Source organism: Phyllobates terribilis, unplaced genomic scaffold (genome assembly GCF_046119375.1).
Source record: "Phyllobates terribilis strain yellow unplaced genomic scaffold, ASM4611937v1 Scaffold_5__5_contigs__length_657084704, whole genome shotgun sequence".
Classification (NCBI taxonomy): Eukaryota; Metazoa; Chordata; class Amphibia; order Anura; family Dendrobatidae; genus Phyllobates; species Phyllobates terribilis.
The window spans coordinates 8,070,027-8,092,982 of NW_027362765.1; the positions used below are offsets into that span (position 1 = coordinate 8,070,027).

A 22,956-nucleotide genomic window follows, 5' to 3' on the forward strand; every position below is an offset into this window, starting at 1 on the left:
GCTCTGCTCCGTACACCTCGTACACACGCGGCTCTGCTCCGTACACCTCGTACACACGCGGCTCTGCTACATCCACACTGTAAACCCCTCCTGACCCCACACATAAACTTCAGCTCATCCAGCACCATGACAACCAGCACAGCAGAGTCCTGCATCCACTGAGGCCCCTGATCATGTGACCCCTGACTCCTCCCCTCCTGTGACCTCATCACAGCTCCTGTGCGCACAGAGCAGCCATATATGTGGTGGCGGCTCTGCAGGTGGAGGTATGTGGAGACCCCCATTACTGGGCGCAGGGGGCATTAACCCCTTCAGCACGGAGACTCTTTTGGGGTCTTCTGTTGCCCCTTTATAAGAATCATAAGGTTTTTGTTCTGTTTCCTGTAATAGATACATACGACCCAACTATGGAGACAGGAAGGGAGGAAACGTATTGTTCTCATAGTACAGGACCCCTTTACTGGCCCCACAGTGTAATGCCCCCATTATGCCCCTTATGTAGGATGTATGATGCCCCCACACAGTGTAATGCCCCCATTATGCCCCTTATGCAGGATGTATGATGCCCCCCACATAGTGTAATGCCCCCATTATGCCCCTTATGCAGGATGTATGATGCCCCCACACAGTGTAATGCCCCCATTATGCCCCTTATACAGGATGTATGATGCCCCCCACATAGTGTAATGCCCCCATTATGCCCCTTATGCAGGATGTATGATGCCCCCACACAGTGTAATGCCCCCATTATGCCCCTTATACAGGATGTATGATGCCCCCACAGTGTAATGCCCCCATTATACCCCTTATGCAGGATGTATGATGCCCCCACACAGTGTAATGCCCCCATTATGCCCCTTATGCAGGATGTATGATGCCCCCACAGAGTGTAATGCCCCCATTGTGTCCCTTATGCAGTATGTATGATGCCCCCACACAGTGTAATGCCCCCATTATGCACCTTATGCAGGATGTTTGATGCACCACAGTGTAATGCCCCCATTATACCCCTTATGCAGGATGTATGATGCCTCCACACAGTGTAATGCCCCCATTATGCCCCTTATACAGGATGTATGATGCCCCCATACAGTGTAATGCCCCCATTATGCCCCTTATGCAGGATGTATGATGCCCCCACAGTGTAATGCCCCCATTATGCCCCTTATGCAGGATGTATGATGCCCCCACACAGTGTAATGTCTCCATTATGCCCCTTATGCAGGATGTATGATGCCCCCATTGTGCCCCTTATACAGTATGTATGATGCCTCCACAGTGTAATGCCCCCATTGTGCTCCTTATACTGGATGTATGATGCCCCCACAGTGTAATGCCCCCATTATGCTCCTTATACCGTATGTATGATGCCCCCACAGTGTAATGCCCCCATTATGCCCCTTATCCAGGATGTATGATGCCCTCCACAGCGTAATGCCCCCATTATGCCCCTTATGCAGGATGTATGATGCCCCCACTGTGTAATTTCCCCATTATGCCCCATATACAGGATGTATGATGCCCCCACACAGTGTAATGCCCCCATTATGCCCCTTATGCAGGATGTATGATGCCCCCACACAGTGTAATGCCCCCATTATGCCCCTTATGCAGTATGTATGATGCCCCCATTATGCCCCTTATGCAGGATGTATGATGCCACCGCACAGTGTAATGCCCCCATTATGTCCCTTATGCAGGATGTGTGATGCCCCCACAGTGTGATGCCCCCATTATGTCCCTTATGCAGGATGTGTGATGCCCCCCACAGTGTAATGACCCCATTATGCCCCTTATGCAGGATGTATGATGCCCCCACACAGTATAATGCCCCCATTATGCCCCTTATGCAGTATGCATGATGCCCCCCACAGTGTAATGCCTCCATTATGCCCCTTATGCAGGATGTATGATGCCCCCATACAGTGTAATGCTCCTTATGCAGGATGTATGATGCCCCCCACAGTGTAATGTCCCTTATGCAGGATGTATGATGCCCCCACACAGTGTAATGCCCCCATTATGCCCCTTATGTAGTATGTATGATGCCCCCACACAGTGTAATGCCCCTTATGCAGTATGTATGATGTCCCCACACAGTGTAATGCCCCTTATGCAGTATGTATGATGCCCCCACACATTGTAATGCCCCCATTATGCCCCTGTAATCAGGTGACAGGATACAACGCACAGGTAAACAGAAACCCTTTAATCGTATGTTACTTTACTGAAAAGGGTGATGGTCCGGGCACATATAGGCCATTATGTTCTCCCACGTGGAACTCATAACTACGGCCATGCGCAGTCACGGGTACGAGTGACGCGGCAGCAATCACTTTATCCGGCGTTTCAGTGTAAAGTGCGTCACTTCCGGACATGCACACTAGGGGATGGACATTATAGGACCTCTAGCTCATGAGAAGTAGCACAGACGCAGTACATTATTGTGGACAGACTTCATTCTGTATATCCTGTGACAATTCACCTCTAGGAATGGGAATGGGTCTCTTAGTCTGGAGAGGGGTTTGGATGAATTGGGGTATTTAAACATGGACACCTGGCTATTAGGAACACTATGCTGAACATCATGAATTATCATCCCTGTATCAAGCCTCCTGATGAAGCTGTTGGGGAAACGCACTGAGGCGGATTATTGAACCGTTCTCTGATGACTATCATACCCTTTCCTTTATATATACCCTGAGATATATCTGGTCCTATTTAATGTATCAGTGTATTTTTTTGATATATGTCAGAGTTAACTAGGGCTTCTGAGGGACAGCCACCAGTGAGCAGGGGCACCATTGTCGTTCCTTAGGGTTGTAACCTCCGCGGCTAGGCAGTATCAGCTTTGATTAGGTACAGGATAGGGTACAGTAGTGACTGTATCAATTATTCAGCAGCATCATTGTTTACATCTGTTTATATACATCCACAGAAAGCCATTGAGCTTGTAATTTTGCTAGTTTTAAGTATATATATATATTGTTAGTCCAGTTTTCAATACATATATTTAAAAAGGGTTTAATATTTTATTTTAGGGGGGTTTTCCCACAGTATTGCCCCCTTCACACACAACATGGTACCATCCACCCCACCGACTACCCCACAACTAATGAATAAATACTCACTGAGCCCCATTCTTGGTGCAGATACTAATGAACCCAGGACCTAGGAGATATTTGCCACACAATAGTTGGCAGGGGCGTATCATCCATAGTGGAAGCCCTTGCGGCCTGTATGGTGCCCATGAATTAAGACGGCTCGGCACCGAGCATGCTCTCCTTACCCATCATCACAATTTCAGTGATATTCACTTTCCCATGATGGGGATACCATTGAATAGAATAGTAAATCAGGGAGTTGAAAGCTCCCCGATCCACCATTCAGCCTTCACCTGTGAGTCTGAGACTCCGTGCACTGCAGGCACAATGGCGTCACTACATCACACCTGTAGTATGGCACCTCAGTACTTACACTGCACAGACCGGAGCAGCGCATCTCAGGAAAGGGGTTGGTTGAGTAATGTGTGTGGTTTTTTTTTTAATATCAGTAATTGTGGGGGCCATCTTACTGTGTGGGAGCCCTCATTCTGGGCTAGATTGGCACACATGAGAATAATATCCTGGTGATGAGTCAGATCAGGGATAAGTAAGTGAGAAATACAGACATTCAGTCCATCTGGTTGCAGACTTGAATTGATATGGTGTTGTGTGCCAGGAGGGAGACATCAGATAGTGTGTTCTGAAGGAAAGCAAAGATATAATGGCAGTGGGAATCTGGATTCCAGGCAGGGAGCGTAGCGGAGACAAAGAGCAGGGCGAGGTCCTTAGCTCGGGCCAGGATGCCTGCTTAGATGGTACAGAACTTTGCCCTGAGTGAACAGTAGGTCTAATTAAAGGAGATTAACCCCATTACGTTCAGTGACGGGGATAGCCCGTCATGGCCAGGTGCTAGTTCGTGCACCAGGATGGGTTATCCCCTCACAGCATGGTCTCACAAGTATTCTACAAAGGTATAATGTACTGCAATGCTAGTGCATTGCAATACATTATACCTGTGAAAAAAGTGAATTTACCTTATCGGGACTAAGTAAAAAAAATATTGTAAAAAAAAAAATGTTAAAAATAATAGTAAAATATATTACACTAATAAATACACATTTTTATGTAAAAAAAAAAATAAACAAAAAAAGTAAACATATTTGGTATCGCTGTGTCCAGAATGACCAGTGTCACACTAGTTAACCCCTTCAGTGAATAGCGTAAAAGCCTTTTCATCATACTGCTGGAAAAAAGTGGAATAAAACGCGATCAAAAAAACAGATGTAAATAAAAATGGTATCGCTGAAAACGTCATCTTGTCTCATAAAAATCAAGCTGCCATACAGCTCCATCAGCCGAAAAATTAAAAAGTTACAGCTCTCAGCATACAGCGATGTCAAGATAAAAACTTTTATAGAATAAATAATTATGTAAAAGCGCAAAAACATAAAAAAAATTACATAAATGAGGTATCGCTATAATCGTACTGACCCGAAGAATAAAGCTGCCTTCTCAGTTTTACCACACAAGTAACGACAAAAAAAACAATTCCTGAATTGCTGGTTTTAGTTCATTCTGCCTCCCCAAAAATCAGAATAGAAAGCAATCAAAAATGTAATTTGCCCGAAAATTGTACCAATAAAAACGTCAACTTGTCCCTCAAAAACAAGCCCATACATTCTCTGTCGGCAGAAATATGGAAAAATTATAGCTCTCAAAATATGGCAATGCAAAGACTAGTTTTTGCAAAAAAAAACATTTTTTAGTGTGTGACAGCAGCCAATCATAAAACCCAATATAAGTCTGGTATCACTGTAATCGCACCGACCAAAGAATAAAGTCGCCCAATTACTTACATTGCACAAGGAACAGCGTAAAAAATAAATAAAACCAATTATTCACCTGCTGTTGATTTGTTCATTCTGCCTTCCAAAGATCGCACTAAGGCTCAGTCACACATTCATCCTGCACTCTGTGCTGAGCGCTTACACCGGGGTTTCGGTGTAAATCTCTGAAATAAATAATTCAGACAGAACCCCCAATGGAAGATTCCCTGTAATGAGGCAGATGGAGGCACTGTGGACGTCGTCTGACCTATGATTTGGCGGTGTCCTTTTTAGCCGTAGATAAAAGCGCGGTCAGCCACAGATTTGTGCACCTCTGAAAAGAAGGACAACGCTGAAAAGAAAAAAAATACAGTAATTCCCCAGAGTAACTCTGCTGCCTCATCTCATTATAGTGAATGGATCTCTCGGGGATTTCATCTGAATCACATCATTCTGAGATTTAGATGGAAACCCCAAAGTAAGTGCTCAGCGTAGAGCTGGATAAATGTGATCTAAAATGTTATGTAAAATATTCCCAATTAAAGCTTCACATAAAAAGCCCCCACTCAGGTACGTCATGTGTTAATGGAATTATAGGGAGCTTCCACCTTACTGGTAGTACAAAGGCTCTGGAAAAGCGAAATGTCTTCTCGCCCCCCAAAAGAAATTCAGCAAATTCTGCGCTCCCAAATCCCCCCTCCCTTCTGAGCACCACAGTGTGTTTTAACCTCATTTAGCGTCCACATGTTTGGCAGAGCAGTTTCTGCTCTTCTAGCACTTAGGGGCTCTGTATATGGAGTCCGCAAACTATTTTAGGACAATCTGCCCTCCAGCAGGCAAATAGCTCTCTGTCCCTCCCGAGTCTCACTGTGTGGCTAAGCAGTACTGTACAGCCACATATGAGGTATTGCCACGTTCAGCAGAAAGTGTGTGACACATTTTGGTGCCATTTTTTTTTTCCAATTTCCCCATGCGAAAATGTAAAATCTGGGGCTAAAACAAAATATTTATGGTAAAAATGTAATTATTTTTTCCTTCACTGCCCAATGGTATAAAATTCTGTGATATACCTGTGGTGTCAATGTGATAACTGCACCCTTAGATGAATTCATTGAGAGGTGTAGTTTGTAAAATGAGGTCACTTATGGGGGATTCTGCTGTCTTGGCACCTCAGGGGCTCTGCCAATGTCACATGGCATACTCAAACCATTCCAGCAAAATTTGAACTCCAAAATGGCGCTTCTTCCCTTCTGAGTTTTGCACTGTGCCTCAAAGGTAGTTTTCGACCACACATTGTATATTGGTGAACTGAGGAGAAATTGCACAACAACTTTTGAGGTCCATTTTTTCATGTTACCCTTGTGATAGTAAAAAATTTGGGACTAAAAGATCATTTTTGTAGAAAAAAATAGACTTTACATTTTCACAGCTCTATGTTATAAACTTCTGTGAAGCACCTGGGGGTTCAAGGTGTTCACCACACATCTAAATATTCCTTGAGGGGTCTAGTTTCCAAAATGGTGTCACTTGTGGTATGTTTCCACTGTTTAGGCACCTCTTTTAGAACTTTAAAACTGCTGTCGTTAAGGGGCTTTATTCCCTCATTGCCGTTTTAAAACTGCAATTGGGAATAAAGGAATATTGCCACCCGGCGGTGGCAATTCTCGTGGGTGTCAGCTGTATCGGCCCCGGACGGTTTTGCAACCGATCAGGGCCGAGTAAACCCTTAAATGCAGCTGTAAATTGCGACAGCAGTATTTAAGTTGTCACAAGACCCCCTTTGTAACCATGAGACCCCCGCGATGGAAATTGCCGGTCACGATGGTTACCATGGTACCCTGAGGTCATGTGATGACCTCAGGGTACGGTGGCCTTTGAGATCCCGCTATAAGCTGACTACACTACACTAGTACTACAGTGTATGAGACCAGTGATAAAAATAAAAATTATACATGTCCCACAGTGAAAAAAGAAAAAAACGCACACGTCACAAAAAGCTGTTTCGCCATTCAAAACACAGCGTTTGTGATAAAGCAAAAATAAACAAAAAGGTACACATAAAATTGATATCTCCGCGTCCGGAACGGCCCGCTCTATAAAACTGCCACATTATTTATTCCGTTTGGCAAACACCATAAAAAAAAAGGCAAAAACTTTACTTTTTCATCATACTGACTCACAAAAAAGTGAATTAAAAGCAATCAAAAAGTTATGTAAAAAAAATGGTAAAAGTGAAAACGCCAAACTGCAAAAAACAAGCCCTAAAACAGTGCATTCGGCAAAAAAATAAAAGTTACAGCTCTCAGAATATAGCGACAAAAAAAATAGTATTTTATTAAAAAAAAAACATTTTTACTGTGTGATGGCAGTAAAAGCTTAAAAAAATATATACAGTATATATAAATCTGGTATCGCTGTAATCGCACCGACCCGAAGAATAATCTGCCTTATCACTTTTACCACACGGAAAACGGCGAAAAAATAAAAATAAGAACTATTCTTGTACTGCTGTCTATTTGTTCATTCTACCTTACAAAAATCGGAATAAGGCTCAACTCACATTTATCCTGTGCTCTCCACTGAGAGCTTACGTCTAGGTTTCTGTGTTAATTCCCCAATACCACGATTCAGACCAAACCCCAGACGGACCCACTTACTTATGAGGCTGATGGAGTCACTTTGGACTGGTCTCTGATCCAGGGTGTCCCATTATTTAGGACGTCTTTTTAGCGCACAAGTGTGGGCAACCACAGATCTTTGCACGCCTAAAAAGATGGAGACCACCGGAGCAGATGCCTAGCAGAGCCCAAAGTGTCTCCATCTGCGTCGTTATGGTGGGTGGGTCTATTGGGGGTTTCGTCTGTATCGCATTTTCGTGGAATTTACACGGAAACCCCACGGTAAGTGCTCAGCGTTGAACACAAGAATGTGATCCCAGCCTTATTCTGGAAGCGATCAAAAGATTTTATGCGTCCCAAAATGTTACCAATAAAACCCCCTAATTTATCCATACATAACCAGACTCAGGTCCTTCATCTGTCACTGAAACTATATGGGGTTCCCACGTTACTTGTAGAACAAACTGAAAAGCGACATGGCTCCCTTCCCCCTCAAATTAAATCCAGTGGCCAGATTCTGCTCTCCCAAATCAAAATGCCCCTCCTTCTGAGCCCCACTGTGCCTAAACCCCAATAAGCAGCCACATGTTTGGCATTGTTCTAGTGGGAAGAGAGCACTTGACAGTTTACGGGCCGCGTATCGCCAGAAGCACAAGCTGGGCACAATGTATGGGGGCACATTGTGTTGGCACTAATCTGGCAGTTTTGCAATTCTCCAAAAAAAAAAAGCCTGGCATGGATGTTACAAAATAGTCACTGCAGCCGTAGATGAATTCATTGAGAGGTGCAATTTCTACAATGGGGTTACTTTTGGGGTTTTTCTGCTGTTCTAACACCTTCAGAGCTCCGAAAATGTCGCCCGCAAACTATTCTAGCTAAATCTGTGCTCCAAAAGCCAAATAGCTCCTTCCTTCTCAGCCCTGACGTGTGGCCTAAAAGTAATTTCTGACGACATAGGGGGCATCACCGCGTTCGGAAGAAATTGTGCAATAAATTATGGCGTCCAGTTTCACCTATTAACCCTTGTGTACCTGAAAATTTGCAGCAAATACAATAATTATATTTTTACCACTAAAATGTCATATTTCCATGTTTCAGTGTTATAAAATTCTGTGAGGCACCTATGAGTTCAAAATACTCACTACACCCCTAAATGAATTCCTTAGGCAGTGAAGCTTCAAATATGGGGTCACCTGGGGGGGGGGGGTTCTGCTGTTTTCGCATGTCGGGTGCTTTCCAAATGCGACATGGCATTCACAATTTATTCCAGACAAATAGTTCTCTTTCCTTTCCTAGCCCTGCCATGTGCCCAGACAGAAATTGTTGACCACATATGCTGTATCATCGCGTTCGGGAGATATTGCGTAACAAATTATGTTGTCCATTTTCACCTATTATCCATTGTGAAAATTACAAATTTGAGGCTAAAACAATATTTTTGTGAAAAAAAAATTAAAATTTTCCATATGATGACCTAATGTTATCAAATTCTGTGTAGTACCTGTGGGTTCAAAATGCTCACTACACCCCTGGATAAAATCCTTGAGGGGTCTAGTTTTCAAAATGAGATCACTTGTTGGGGGTTTCCACTGTTTAGGCACATCAGGGGCTCTCCAAACGCGACATGACACCCGCAGACCATTCCATCAAAGTCTGCATTCCAAAACGTCACTCATTCCTTCTGAGCCCTGCTGGGCGCCCAAACAATAGTTTCCTCTATATATGGGGTATCAGCGTACTCCTATGCGATTGAACAACAAATTTTGGGCTCCAATTTCTCCTGTTAACCTTGTGAAAACAAAAAATTTGGGACTACAATTACATTTTTGTGGAAAAAATAGAATTTTTTATTTTCACTGCTCTACGCTCTAAACTTCTGTGAAGTACCTGGGGGTTAAATGTGATCCCCACATATCTAGATACAGTCCTTGAGGGGTGTAGTTTCCAAAATGGGGGCAGTTGTGGGGGGTTTCCATTATTTAGGCACATCAAGGGCTTTCCAAACGCGACATGGTGTCCGCTCTTATTTCCAGACATTTTTGCTTTCAAAAAGTCAAACAATGTTCCTTCCCTTCCGAGTCCTGCTGTGCGCCTAGACAGTGTTTTTCCCCCACATATGGGATATCAGCATGCTCAGAAGAAATTGCACCACAAATTTTGTGGTCCATTTTCTATTGTTACCCTTGTGAAAATAAAAAAATGTGGGTCTGAAGTAAATTTTTTGTGAAAAAAGTAAAATATTTATTTTTTTCCTTTCATGTTGCTTCAGTTCCTGTGAAGCATGTGACATAATGCTCTGATTTAAGGGCATAAATTCAAAGTTTGAAAATTGCAAAATTTTCACCAAATTTTCATTTTTTTTTTTACAAATACGAGGGGAGATCCAAAAGTAATGATAATCAATACTAAACACAATGAATATAGTCAAAAAATTTTTTTTTCTACATAGTCTCCTAACAAGTCTATACATTTAGTTCATCTCTTTTCTAAACTTAGAATTCCCTTCGAAAAAAATTCTTGATCTTGACCCTCAAAAAAATCCCCAACAGCGGTTATCACGTCAAATTTCTTGCCCCGGAGGTGTTCCTTGAGCCGAGGAAAGAGAAAGAAGTCACTGGGGGCTAGATCTGGCGAATAGGGGGGGTGTTCCACCAGTTCAAAGCCCGCTTCTTGAATGGTAGCCATGGCAACTGCAGCTTTGTGAGCTGGCGCATTATCTTGATGAAACAGTACTCCAGCCCGCAGTTTGCCGTGCCTTTTCTCCTTGATAGCCTCCCGCAATCATCTTATTTGTTCTGCGTAGTAGGAGCCCTTAATAGTGGCTCCCTTCTCCAAATAGTCCACCATAATAATTCCTTCAGCGTCCCAAAAAACGGACGCCATAACCTTCCCTGCTGAGCTTGACACTTTGAATTTCTTCGGCGTCGGTTCATTGGCTCGTTTCCATGTCATCGATTGTTGTTTCATTTCGGGATCAAAGTGGTGGATCCAGGTCTTGTCCATGGTCAAAAAAGTGACAAAAAATTATCCTTGTTTGCTTGGAACTTTTCGAGATTTGCTATTGAAATGTCAACTCGTTTCTTCTTTTGCTCGTCGGTTAACATTTTTGGCACCCAACGCGCCGAGACCTTCCTCATATGCAATTCTTTTGCAAGGATTCTTTGAATACTGCCATATGAGATCCCTGTGACCTCAGCTACATGCCTGATAGTCACTCTTCGATCGGCCAATACAACTTCTTCAACTTTTTTTCACGTTTTCTTCAACTTTTTTCACCTTTTCTTCATTGAGGGACGTGGATAGGCGTTCATCTTCCGTCGATGTTCTTCCCAGCTTAAATTCCTTGGCCCAGCGTGCAACTGTAGAATATGGAGGAGAAGAGTCCCCCAATGTTTCCACCAAGTCGCTGTGTATGTCTTTGGTAGTCATTTTTTTCAAGCAGAGGTATTTGATGACAGCTCTGAGCTCGTTTTCTTCCATTTTGATGTTCACTCCTCGGCAGTTCCTATTCAAATGAATGTAGCTCCCGGGAATCGTGGCCTATTTAAGTGATTTTTTTTTTCCTGGACTAGTGGGTACCTAAGAGAGAAGAAAACATTTTATTTTAATTTCTGTGTGCAATAGAAATAACCGATTATCATTACTTTTGGATCGCCCCTCGTAAATGCAGATCATATCGAATAAATTTTACCACTATTGTGAAGTACAATATGTCACTAAAAACAATCTCAGAATCAGTGGGATCCATTTAAGCGTTCCAGAGATATTGCCTCATAAGGTGACACTGGTCAGAATTGTAAAATTTGGCTTGATCATTAAGGTCAAAATTGGCTCCGTCATTAAGAGTCATTAACAACTCTCCTTAGTTCGATCATACAACATACAAGCCTCTGATTGCTCAGATGATGCACTGTACTTCTGTAGTGCCGTATATTATCCCTGCTCATCAATGTAATACTAACGGCCCCATACACATGAAATAAGTGTTGGCTGAACGGTCATTTGGCAGACGGCTATCTCTCCTAACTCCCCCATACACACAAATATTCCAGCTTTCTTGTGATCTGTATGAGAGAGTCACCCCCAGACTCCTCTAGCGGAGGATTATCTACAGGAAGAAAAAACGGATTAGCCTATGAAATTCAGGATGCCAGATCCTTTTCTGCCCTGACCTCATCTGTCGGGAGGCCCCCAAATACATTATATAGTCAACCAAACCCCCGAAATCAGTGCTTTCATGCAACTTTAGTCTAATGTGTATGTGGATGTTACTTTTTAACTTATTGGACGCTGCCTCTGGCCCGGCCTAATTGACTTTTGTACATTGCAGGCCCAGACACCATTATTGGTCATTTAAGTATCTTAGTAACTAGACAGCCCTATCAAGTACTTGGGGGAGGAGGGGCATTCAGCTGAACTCTGTCAAACCTTAGATGCCATGTTTGCTTTAACCCCTCCTTGCACATAGCGTGCTGGAGGAAACTTAACGGTTTTAATTCACTGACGCCAATAGCCTCAGGGAAACATATCTCCCGTCCAGCACTTTACCAGTGACTTTGTCACATATCCCCCTCCCCTGCACAAAGCCGGGGGTTTTGGCACCTTCACTTGCTAAACAGGGAAATCTGGACAGGGCATCTTCGTTTCCTGGGCCTGTGCTCTACCTGAAAATTAAAGTCGTGGGAGTGCTAGGAACCACCTAGTTACCCGGGCATTGATCCCCTTTCTTTCCCTCATCCATCTCAGGGGTGCATGGCCTGTCACTAGCTTGAATTTTCGGCCTAACAGATAGTATCTTAGGGTCTCAATGGCCCATTTGATGGCCAGGCACACCTTGTCTATGATGGCATAGTTCTTTTCACAGGAGGAGAGTTTCCTACTCAGGAATAGGACTGGATGTTCGTCCCCATCTATTTCCTGGGATAACACAGCTCCCAAACCGACCTCGGAGGCATCAGTCTGAACCACGAACTCCTTAGTGAAGTCAGGTGCTACTAAGACTGGCTGCTTACATAGGGCGAGCTTCAACTCCTGGAATGCCATCTCCGCTAGTGTTGAGCGAATTTGTTCGGCATTTCAGTTTCAGATTCGTGTTCCGGCTTGTTCGCGCCAAAAAATCGGCTCCGCCCATGAACATCCCTGATTTGCCACGCTGTCACGCCGATAACATCTGCATGACAGCGTGGCAAATCAGGGATGTTCATGGGCGGAGCCGATTTTTTGGCGCGAACAAGCCGGAACCCGAACACAAACCCGAAATTGGAATGCCGAACAAGTTTGCTCAACACTAATCTCCGCTTCAGGGGAACACTTCGCCATCGATGTTTTCGTCCCTTTAAGAAGATCAGTCAGGGAGACGGTTATCATAGGGAAATTTGGGATTAATCACCGATAATACCCTACAATTCTCAGAAACGAATGAACTTGCTTCTTGGAACTCTGTTGCGGGCAGTTATGGATAGCCTCCATCTTCTTTACTTGCAGCTTTATTTTACCCCTTCCGACAACGTAGCCCAAGTATTTTGCCTCTTTCTTCCCAATGGTGCACTTCTTTGGGTTTATTGTAAACTCTGCTTTCCTAAGCACATCCCGTACCGCCTGGACCTTCTGTAAATGACTTCCTCAATCCTGGCTGAAGATTACGATGTCATCCAGGTAAGCTGCAGCGTACTTCTTATGAGAGACTAGGATCCGGTCCATGGCCCTCTGTAAGGTAGCTGGGGCTCCCTGCAGACCGAATGGCATCCTGGTGTACTGAAAGCACCCTTAATGAGTAGAGAAGGCCGTTTTCTCCTTGGCACTTGGGGGAAAAGAGAATCTGCCAGCACCCTTTCTTTAGGTCCAGGGTTGTGATATTGAGAGGCTAGGGACAGCCAGATATAAGCTCATCGACGCAGGGCATCGGATACGTGTTGAACTTGACACCTCATACAGCTTCCTGTAATCATTACAGAACCGCCATTTTATATCTGGCTTCGGCACCAGGACAATGGGGCTGGACCAACCGCTCTTTGACTCCTTGATGACGCCCAGGCTCAACATTCTCCTCACCTCTTAAGGAATGCGATACGACCTTTGATTCACCCTTGCATGAAGCTCTGTCAGGATTTCATGTTCATCCACCTGCGTACAACCTGGCAACTATGAAAACAGGTTCTGGTTCCGCTGAAGTAGCTCTCGGCACTATTGCTTCTGGGCCGGTGATAGTGTCTCTGCCACTGTGGCATCCTCGACTCGGGCTTCAGGATGGGCCCCCAGGCACGTAACTTTCACTGGCTCCCTATCTCGCCAAGGTTTAAGCAGGTTAACGGGGATATACCTGATATGACTTCCTTCTTCCTGGTTGGTGGACCTTGTAGTTGACGTCACTCAATTTTTCCACCACCTTTTATGGCCCTTGCCACTTGCCAGGAATTTACTTTCCACCGTAGGGATCAACGCCAACACCCGGTCTCCAGGGCTAACTTGTCTCAGTCTCGCCGACCTATTATAGACCCTTGCCTGGGCCTCTAGGGCTTAAAGGAGGCTTTCTCTTACAATCGGCATCACCCTCACGATCCGGTCTTGCATGTGGGCCACATGCTCGATGATGCTCCAATGGGGTGTTACCTCTGCTTTCCAGGTCTCTTTCGCAATGTCCAATAGTCCCCGAGGGTGTCGTCCATAAATCAACTCAAAGGGTGAGAACCCAGTAGAGGCCTGGTGATCTTCCCTAATGGAGAATAGCAGGTAGGGGAGTAGGCAATCCCAGGCTCCTCCATCTTTCTCCACGACCTTTTCAAGCATGGACTTTAAGGTCTTGTTAAACCTCTCCACCAGGCTGTCCGTCTGCGGATGGTGCATTGCGTAATCTGTAGAGCCTTACACCACTCCCTCATCACCTTCAACATGAAAAGAGTTCCCTGGTCTGTCAGGATCTCCTTTGGCAGGCCCGTCCAGGAGAAGATGTGTACCAGCTCTCGGGCTATGCTCCTGGCAGAACAGTTTCCCAATGGTACCGTCTTTCGGTACGGTGTTGCATAGTCCAGCACAACCAATATGTATTGGTGACCCCTGGCAGACTTAACTATTGGCCCTACAAGGTCCATGGCAGTTCGGTGAAACGGGATCTCTATAATGGGTAACGGAACCAGGGGACTCCAGAAGTCAGACACGGGAGCAGTTAGCTGACAAGTAGGGTAAGACCGGCAGAAATTAACAATGTCTCGGTGACACCCAGGCCAGTAGAACCTTTGCAAGACCCGCTCTTGGGTTTTGCCTACTCCCAGATGCCCCCCTAAGACATGCGAATTGGACAAATCTAATACCCTATGTCTATAGGGACCCGGCACCAGCAACTGCTCTATCACTTCCCCTCTTGGTTTAGTGACCCGATAAAGCAGCTCGTCATTTAAGGTTAAATATGAGAACCTGGTGTCAGCCCCCGGGTCTTTGGCAACCCCATTTATTACAGTCACATTGTCAAATGCACCTTTTAACGTAAGATCCTGCATTTGCGCTGTACCAAAATTCCCCCCACAAACCCCCAGTTCAGGAATCTCATCCTCATGGGTGGCTGTCTCATCCTCGTCACCAGCCAGGACACACAGGGGGAACTCATCTTACTCTGGCTGTAATGGTGATTCTTCATGGACAAACCGGATCCGGTCTGAGCTAGTGGGCACCCCTGCCTTTCCCCACAAGTCCCAGAACAGCCAGAATCCTGCCCGATTATAACCAGGTGTAACAAGCCCTCAACCACCCCAACCTCACAGTTAGTTTTTATTGTCACTCGGGCAACGGGGTAGTCCTTGGCATCCCCGTGGATACAGCGGACGCCCACGTACTTCCCTGGGATCAACTGGTGGGGAAGTGTAGCCTTTACCAGGGTCACCAAACTTCCTGAGTCCAGGAGTCCCGACACTAACACACCATTTATTGTTACGGTACACGACTGGGGCCACTCACAGGGCTGATAGTCCACACTGCAGGTGGGGTAGGCATTGTATGAGCAGCGTCTTCCTATGCTGCACTCCATCTGCTCAGAGGACAACTGGCAGCTATGTGTCCTGGACCGCAACACCTCCAGCAGATCATGTCTTTCCCAGTGGCCTTTGGCAGCCCCTCAGCAACCCCTTGGGACCTTGGACTCCCACCACTCATTGCTCTACCCCCCCCCCTCTTTTGGGACTCTGGCTCCCCCTGAGTACCCCAGTATGAGGATGCCGCACCACCCGGCTTCCTTAGATACCAGGTGGTCGAGAGGACCCTATCTACAAGGCTGACCAGGTCATTCGCATTCCGGGGGTCTCCCTGGGCAACCCAGGTCTGCCTGGGCCTAGGTAGGGAGTGCACAAATCTGTCCATGACAACCCGCTCGACCATCTGGGCTGGAGTGGAGGACTCCGGCTACAACCACTTCTGCACAAGATGGAGGAGATCGAACATTTGGGAGTGAGGGGGTTTATCACCGCAATACGCCCAGTGGTATTTTTTTGAGTTTAATATACTCCTGGGCATCCTACAAGGCCATGTCGTAATAAGCCTTTTGGGGCTCACCATTCAGATAGGGGGCCAACACCTCCGACCACTGCCCCGGCGGTAGCTTCTCCCGCTCTTCCACCCGCTCAAACACAGTCAAAAATGCCTCCACATCATTGCCCGGGGTGATTTATTTTGCATGGCGCGCCTTACCACTTTCCGGATGCTCGAGTCATCACCTGGAGTTGGGGGAGGGGCTGTCAGCCTTCCACGAACCACCTCTGCTAGCAATTCCATAAGGTGCTGCTGTCAGCACCTGTGGTAGATTACTCACTTGGCTGCACACAGAGGTAGACACAGATACGCCGTCTCTTTAAATCTTTGGTTGATTTATTATAATGCTGCATAAACCAAACTTTAGTCCATAAAAATAAACACAGCTGGCTGAGCAAAACAGGAAAATAAACAAAAATGGTAACACATAGGACACCATCCTTGGAGTAACAGGGATTCGTCTGCTGAGAGTTCAGCAACTTCGCATGGTTCAAACACAAGCTTACTTCTCCAGACATTGAACTCTGAATGCCTCAGCTGGCCAAGTGTTTAAACCTCCCCCAGACCACACCCTGGGGAGGAGATATGGAGAACAACCTCCTGCCCGCTCTATTGTGGTTCTCATAAAAGCACGCACTTTGGAAATGGAGACTTAACCCCTCCTTGCACATAGCGTGTTGGAGGAAACTTAACGGTTTTAATTCACTGATGCCAATAGCCTCAGGGAAACATATCTACCCTCCAACACTTTACATAGTGTTAAAAAGTAACTTTTTGCATGTTTTTTTTTCTTTTTACAAGAATTGTTGGAGCCAATTTTTTTTTTTTTTTTTTTAACATTTTAATATATTCTTTCTTATGTATTTTTTTTGTAATATAGGAAAGCCTAAGGCCAGAAATAAACCACATAAAACACTGTACATGGAGACTTTTGTATCAAATAACTCCTGTCTTGGTGTTCTTACAAGCAAGATTTTTTAAATGCCTCAAACTTCTGTGTGTGAATCAGGCCTGATATCTAACGTGATAGAAGATAACAGTCCGGTGAAGATGGGAAACGTAGACGGCCGGTGGAGATGTAGTCGGTGACGGACTCTGGCCAAATATGTTTCTAGAGTCATAGTAGAAGATGAAGATGTCGTCCTCATCATGAAGTAGTTATTTCTCATGTCACGTTTAATGAATATCTTCTGCAGTATTGTTAATGGTGATTCGGTAAATGAGACGAGAATTAGCATTAAGGAAGATGAGTCTATGAGAAAGGTGTTCAGCTGCCGACTCCAAGGAAGAAACTGCTTGTTGTCTGTGGCCTAAAATATAAAGGTTTTATTACTAGATGTAAAGAAGAAAACAAAATATTATAAAATAGTAAATCTCCTCATATGTTTCCCTTATTATCTCCAGTAATTGTATTATTACACAGGATTTTTATGACTTTACATCTGCTCATCTTCTCATTCAGGTCTCTACAATATCGGATCCTTACAGTGAATATCTTCTACATAAGAGAATTTTCCTGATTTACCCATCAAAGATGGATATGGACAGAGACAAGATGGCTGAGAAAATATTACACCTTACCCTAGAGATCTTCTTCCGACTTACTGGAGAGGTGAGAGATTCTGATGACGTCACATTACATCATTCTTATCTATGGGAATAACAGATGGACAGAACTGGAGAGGTGAGGACTCTGGAAATGTCTGGAGTGAGATGTATTAATGTGTCTCTCCATAACCAGGATTACACAGTAGTGAAGAAGACCTCTAGTGAGCGCTGTCAGGACCCTGTGTCTGAGGGATGGGGAAGACCCATGAGCCCAATCATATGGCCTCCACCTCACCACCTAGTACATGAGGACATCAATGACCAGAAGATCCTAGATCTCACCTACAAGATGATTGAGCTGCTGACTGGAGAGGTGACACTTCTGGGAATGCTGGGACATTTTATAGTAAAGCTATGAAGGGATTGGTTGGATGACCGTTTCATTGTATGTGTCAGGTTCCTATAAGGTGTCAGGACGTCACTGTCTATTTCTCTATGGAGGAGTGGAAGTATTTAGAAGGACACAAAGATCTGTACAAGGACATCATGATGGAGGTTCCCCAGCCCCTCACATCACCAGGTAATAGACAGGACTAAATACACACGGCCTATAATTATCTGTATGTAAAGAATGAATTCAGACCCTGTATGTGTTTCCTCCAGATCTTTGCAGTAAGAGGACAACACCAGAGAGATGTCCCCATCCTCTTCTTCCACAGGACTGTAAACAAGAAGACCCAAATGTTCCTCAGGATCATCAGGTAGATGGAGAGAAGGTGTCATGAGATCTCCCCTATGATGTGTAGACGGCTGTGAAGGTCTTGTGCTCAGTCTTGTTTTATCCACCAGTATTATATGTTTTATACTTGTGTAATGAGAACGGTTGAGATGGCAGGATTAGAGCTGATCATAGATGGGACTTCTCCATCTGTCTGTGACTATTATAATATTTGTTTCAAGGTGAAGATCTGACCCATATTAATACTACAGGGACATATGTGAGAGGTGATGAGCGGTGTAAAGAGGAGATTCCTTCAGATAACCGTCCAGGTGAGTAGTAACCACTAAATGCAGAGAAGTCACAGATTCTTCTCAGTCACAGGCTATGGCTGGCTTACCGATCATGTAGTCCGGCCATATCACAATCGTGTGATCACCATTTTGCATCTAGACCAAAACATTCTCCTCCACCAAAAACTTTTTAAATGACTTTGGGCATTGAAACCCCTTTTCTATAAAACATGCAACTTGGAAGATCCACCTACCCCCTGGGATTAGATGATTCTGACCGTTACCTGTCCAGATCTGTAAACTACAAAGCCAAAAGGCAGCGTACGTAGAAAGTGCTGACAAGTTAGAAAATCACTTGAAGAAAAATGTCATGATGGGCCTGTAAGAGAAAGTAGAGGGTGATGATGCTGTTGGCTTCCAAGAACCCTGATAACTTATTACACTATGTGCAGAATTATTAGGCAAATTAGTATTTTGATCACATGATACTTTTTATACATGTTGTCCTACTCCAAGCTGCATAGGCTTGAGAGCCAACTCCCAATTAAGTAAATGTGGTGATGTGCATCTCTGTAACGAGGAGGGGTGTTGACTAATGACATCAACACCCTATATAAGGTGTGCTTAATTATTAGGCAACTTCCTTTCCTTTGGCAAAATGGATCAGAAGAGACATTTGACGGGTTCTGAAAAGTCCAAAATTGTGAGATGTCTTGCAGAGGGATGCAGCAGTCTTGAAATTTCCAAACTTTTGAAGCGTGATCACCGAACAATCAAGCGTTTCATGGCAAATAGCCAACAGGGTCGCAAGAAGCGAAAAAAAAAAAGGCGCAAAATAACTGCCCATGAATTGAGGAAAATCAAGCGTGAAGCTGTCAAGATGCCATTCGCCACAAGTTTTGCCATATTTCAGAGCTGCAACGTTACTAGAGTATTAAAAAGCACAAGGTGTGCGATACTCAGGGACATGGCCAAGGTAAGGAAGGCTGAAAAACGACCACCTTTGAACAAGAAACATAAGATAAAACGTCAAGAATGGGCCAAGAAATATCTTAAGACTGATTTTTCAAAGGTTTTATGGACTGATGAAATGAGAGTGACTCTTGATGGGCCAGATGGATGGGCCAGAGGCTGGATCAGTAAAGGGCAGAGAGCTCCACTCCGACGCCAGCAAGGTGGAGGTGGGGTACTGGTATGGGCTGATATCATCAAAGATGAACTTGTGGGACCTTTTCGGGTTGAGGATCGAGTGAAGCTCAACTCCCAGACCTACTGCCAGTTTCTGGAAGACAACTTCTTCAAGCAGTGGTACAGAAAGAAGTCGGTATCGTTCAAGAAAAACATGATTTTCATGCAGGACAATGCTCCATCACATGCATCCAACTACTCCACAGCGTGGCTGGCCAGTAAAGGTCTAAAAGAAGAAAAAATAATGACATGGCCCCCTTGTTCACCTGATCTGAACCCCATAGAGAACCTGTGGTCATCATAAAATGTGAGATCTACAGGGAGGGAAAACAGTACACCTCTCGGAACAGTGTCTGGGAGGCTGTGGTGGCTGTTGCACGCAATGTTGATCGAAAACAGATCAAGCAACTGACAGAATCTATGGATGGAAGGCTGTTAAGTGTGATCATAAAGAAAGGTGGCTATATTGATCACTAATTTTTTTGTTTTTGCATGTCAGAAATGTTTATTCCTAAATTGTGTGCACTGATATTGGTTTACCTGGTGAAAATAAACAAGTGATATGGGATTATATTTGGTTTTTATTAAGTTGCCTAATAATTCTGCACAGTAATAGTTACCTGCACAAACAGATATCCTCCTAAGATAGCCAAATCTAAAAAAAAACACTTCAACTTCCAAAAATATTAAGCTTGGATATTTATGAGTCTTTTGGGTTGATTGAGAACATAGTTGTTGATCAAGAATAAAAATAATCCTCTAAAATACAACTTGCCTAATAATTCTGCATGCAGTGTAGATAAATCTCCTCATATGGTCCCTGCAAGACCAGGTCCAGTCTTTATGTCCAAACCTCGCTATTATGATCAACAACATTAAATGTGCAGTGAGGACCCAGTGTGAATTTCTGTACAATAACAACAGAGTTTCCCTTTATCCTGACTGTTTAATTTCTTTTTAACCTCTTAAGGACGGAGCCAATTATGTCCTTAATGACCAGGCCAAATTTTACAATCTGACCACTGTCATTTTATGAGGTAATAACTCTGGAACGCTTCATTGGATCCCCCTGATTCTGAGTTGTTTTTTTTGTAACATACTGTACTTCATGATAGTGGTAAAATTTCTTTGATATGACTTGTGTTTATTTGTGAAAAAAAAAAAATTGTCCAAAATTTTGAAAATGTAGCAATTTTCAAGCTTTGAATTCTTGTGCCCTTAAATCGGAGAGTTAAAATCACAAAATAGTTAATAAATAACATTTTCCACATGTCTAACTTACATCAGCACAATTGTTGAAGCTAAATCTTTTTTCTGTTAGGAAGTTATAAGGGTTAAAAGTTGAACAGCAAGTTCTAATTTTTCCAACAAAATTTACAAAACCATTTTTTTAGGGACCACATCACATTTGAAGTCACTTTGAGGGGTCTATATGAAAGGAAATACCCCAAATTGACACCATTCTAAAAACTGCACCCCTCCAGGTGCTCAAAACCACATAAACTTCTTGTATTAACCCTTCACATGCTTCACAGGAACTGAAGCAATGTGGAAGGAAAAAATTAACATTTAACTTTTCTTGATAAAATGCTTACTTCGGACCCAATTTTTTTTCATTTTCACAAGGGTAACAAGAAAAAATGGACCACAAAATTTGTTGTGCAATTTATACTAAGCATGCCGATACTCCATATGTGGGGAAAACCACTGTTTGGGTGCACTTCAGAGCTCAGAAGGGAAGGCGTACCATTTGACTTTGGCGCAAAATTGGCTGGAATCTAGAGCGGACTCCATGTTATGTTTGGAGAGTCCCTGATGTGCCTAAACACTGGAAACACACGACAAACCACAAGTGACCTCCTTTTGGAAACTAGACCCCTCAAAGAATCTATCTATATGTGGGGTGAGCACCTTGAACCGCCAGGTGCTTCACAGAAGTTTATAACGTAGAGCCTTGAAAATGAATCAAATTTTTTTCCTACAAAAATTTACTTTTAGCTCCAATTTTTTTATTTTCACGAGGGTACCAGGAGAAAATGGACCCTTGAGTATGCTGATACCCCATATGCGCACAGCAGGGTTCGGAAGGGAAGGAGCACTGTTTGACTTTTTGAATGCAATAATGGCTTTAATCAAGAGCATAAGTCATTTTGCGTTTGGAGAGCCCCTGGTGTGCCTTTTTGACGGTGTTCGCCAAATGGAATAAATAACGTGACAGTTTTATAGAGCGGGTCGTTCCGGATACCAAGTATGTGTACGTTTTTTGTTTTATCACAAACGCTGCATTTTGAGTGGCGAAATGGATTTTAGTGATTTTTGTGCATTTTTTTGTGTTTTTTTTTTTTTTTAATTTCACTTTTTTTTTACTTTTTCACTAAGTCCCACTGTGGGACATGTGTAATTTTCACTTTGATCACTGGTCTCATACACTGCAGTACTCCTGTACTGCTGTGTATGAGACCTATCAGTGAGTGATTGACTGCACCTGTGAGATCCAGCTTACTGCTGGATCTCACAGGCCACCGTACGCTGGGATCATCACATGATCTCAGGGTACCCTGGTAACCATCGAGACCAATGATTCACATCGCGGGGGTCCGATGGTTACTAAGGGGATCTTGCGACCCCCTTGTAACCACTTAAATAGCGCTGTAACGATTGACAGCGGTATTTAAAGGGTTAATCGGCATCTAAACTGGCCGGGGCCGATACTACAGGATGTCAGCTGTCGTAGACCTGCACCACTAAAAACTTATGTCTCAGTGCTGTGAAAGAGCGGTACTGAGTCATAAGTACCCTTAACTTCCGCCGTAAAAATGTGTTAAAGCTGTTGTTAAGGGTTAAACCAAATAACTTCAAACAGAATCGTGATAAAGTATACAAAAAACATTACACCTGTGCCTTGATATATCTCTAAGCTGTGCCTGGCTGATGGCTGTAATATACAGTACAGACCAAAAGTTTGGACACACCTCATTTAAAGATTTTTCTATATTTTCATGACTATGAAAATTGTACATTCACACTGAAGGCATCAAAACTATTAATTAACACATGTGGAATTATATACTTAACAAAAAAGTGTGAAACAACTGAAAATATGTCTTATATTCTAGGTTCTTCAAAGTAGCCACCTTTTGCTTTGATGACTGCTTTGCACACTCTTGGCATTCTCTTGATGAGCTTCAAGAGGTAGTCACCGGAAAT

General features: G+C 43.8%; 1 protein-coding gene across 1 annotated transcript in view; it reads left to right on the forward strand.

Annotated features, from left to right (window-relative positions):
• The first annotated feature begins 205 nt into the window (after positions 1–205).
• Positions 206–22,956, forward strand: part of LOC141271736 (gastrula zinc finger protein XlCGF66.1-like) — a 31,046-nt gene continuing 8,295 nt past the window's right edge. Inside the window, exons 1-6 of the mRNA XM_073681831.1 lie at positions 206–266; positions 17,465–17,614; positions 17,744–17,923; positions 18,007–18,130; positions 18,214–18,311; positions 18,510–18,600. Of these exons, the coding sequence (XP_073537932.1) occupies positions 17,537–17,614; positions 17,744–17,923; positions 18,007–18,130; positions 18,214–18,311; positions 18,510–18,600 (571 nt within the window). The 5' untranslated portion in view covers positions 206–266; positions 17,465–17,536. The remainder of the gene's footprint in view (positions 267–17,464; positions 17,615–17,743; positions 17,924–18,006; positions 18,131–18,213; positions 18,312–18,509; positions 18,601–22,956) is intronic.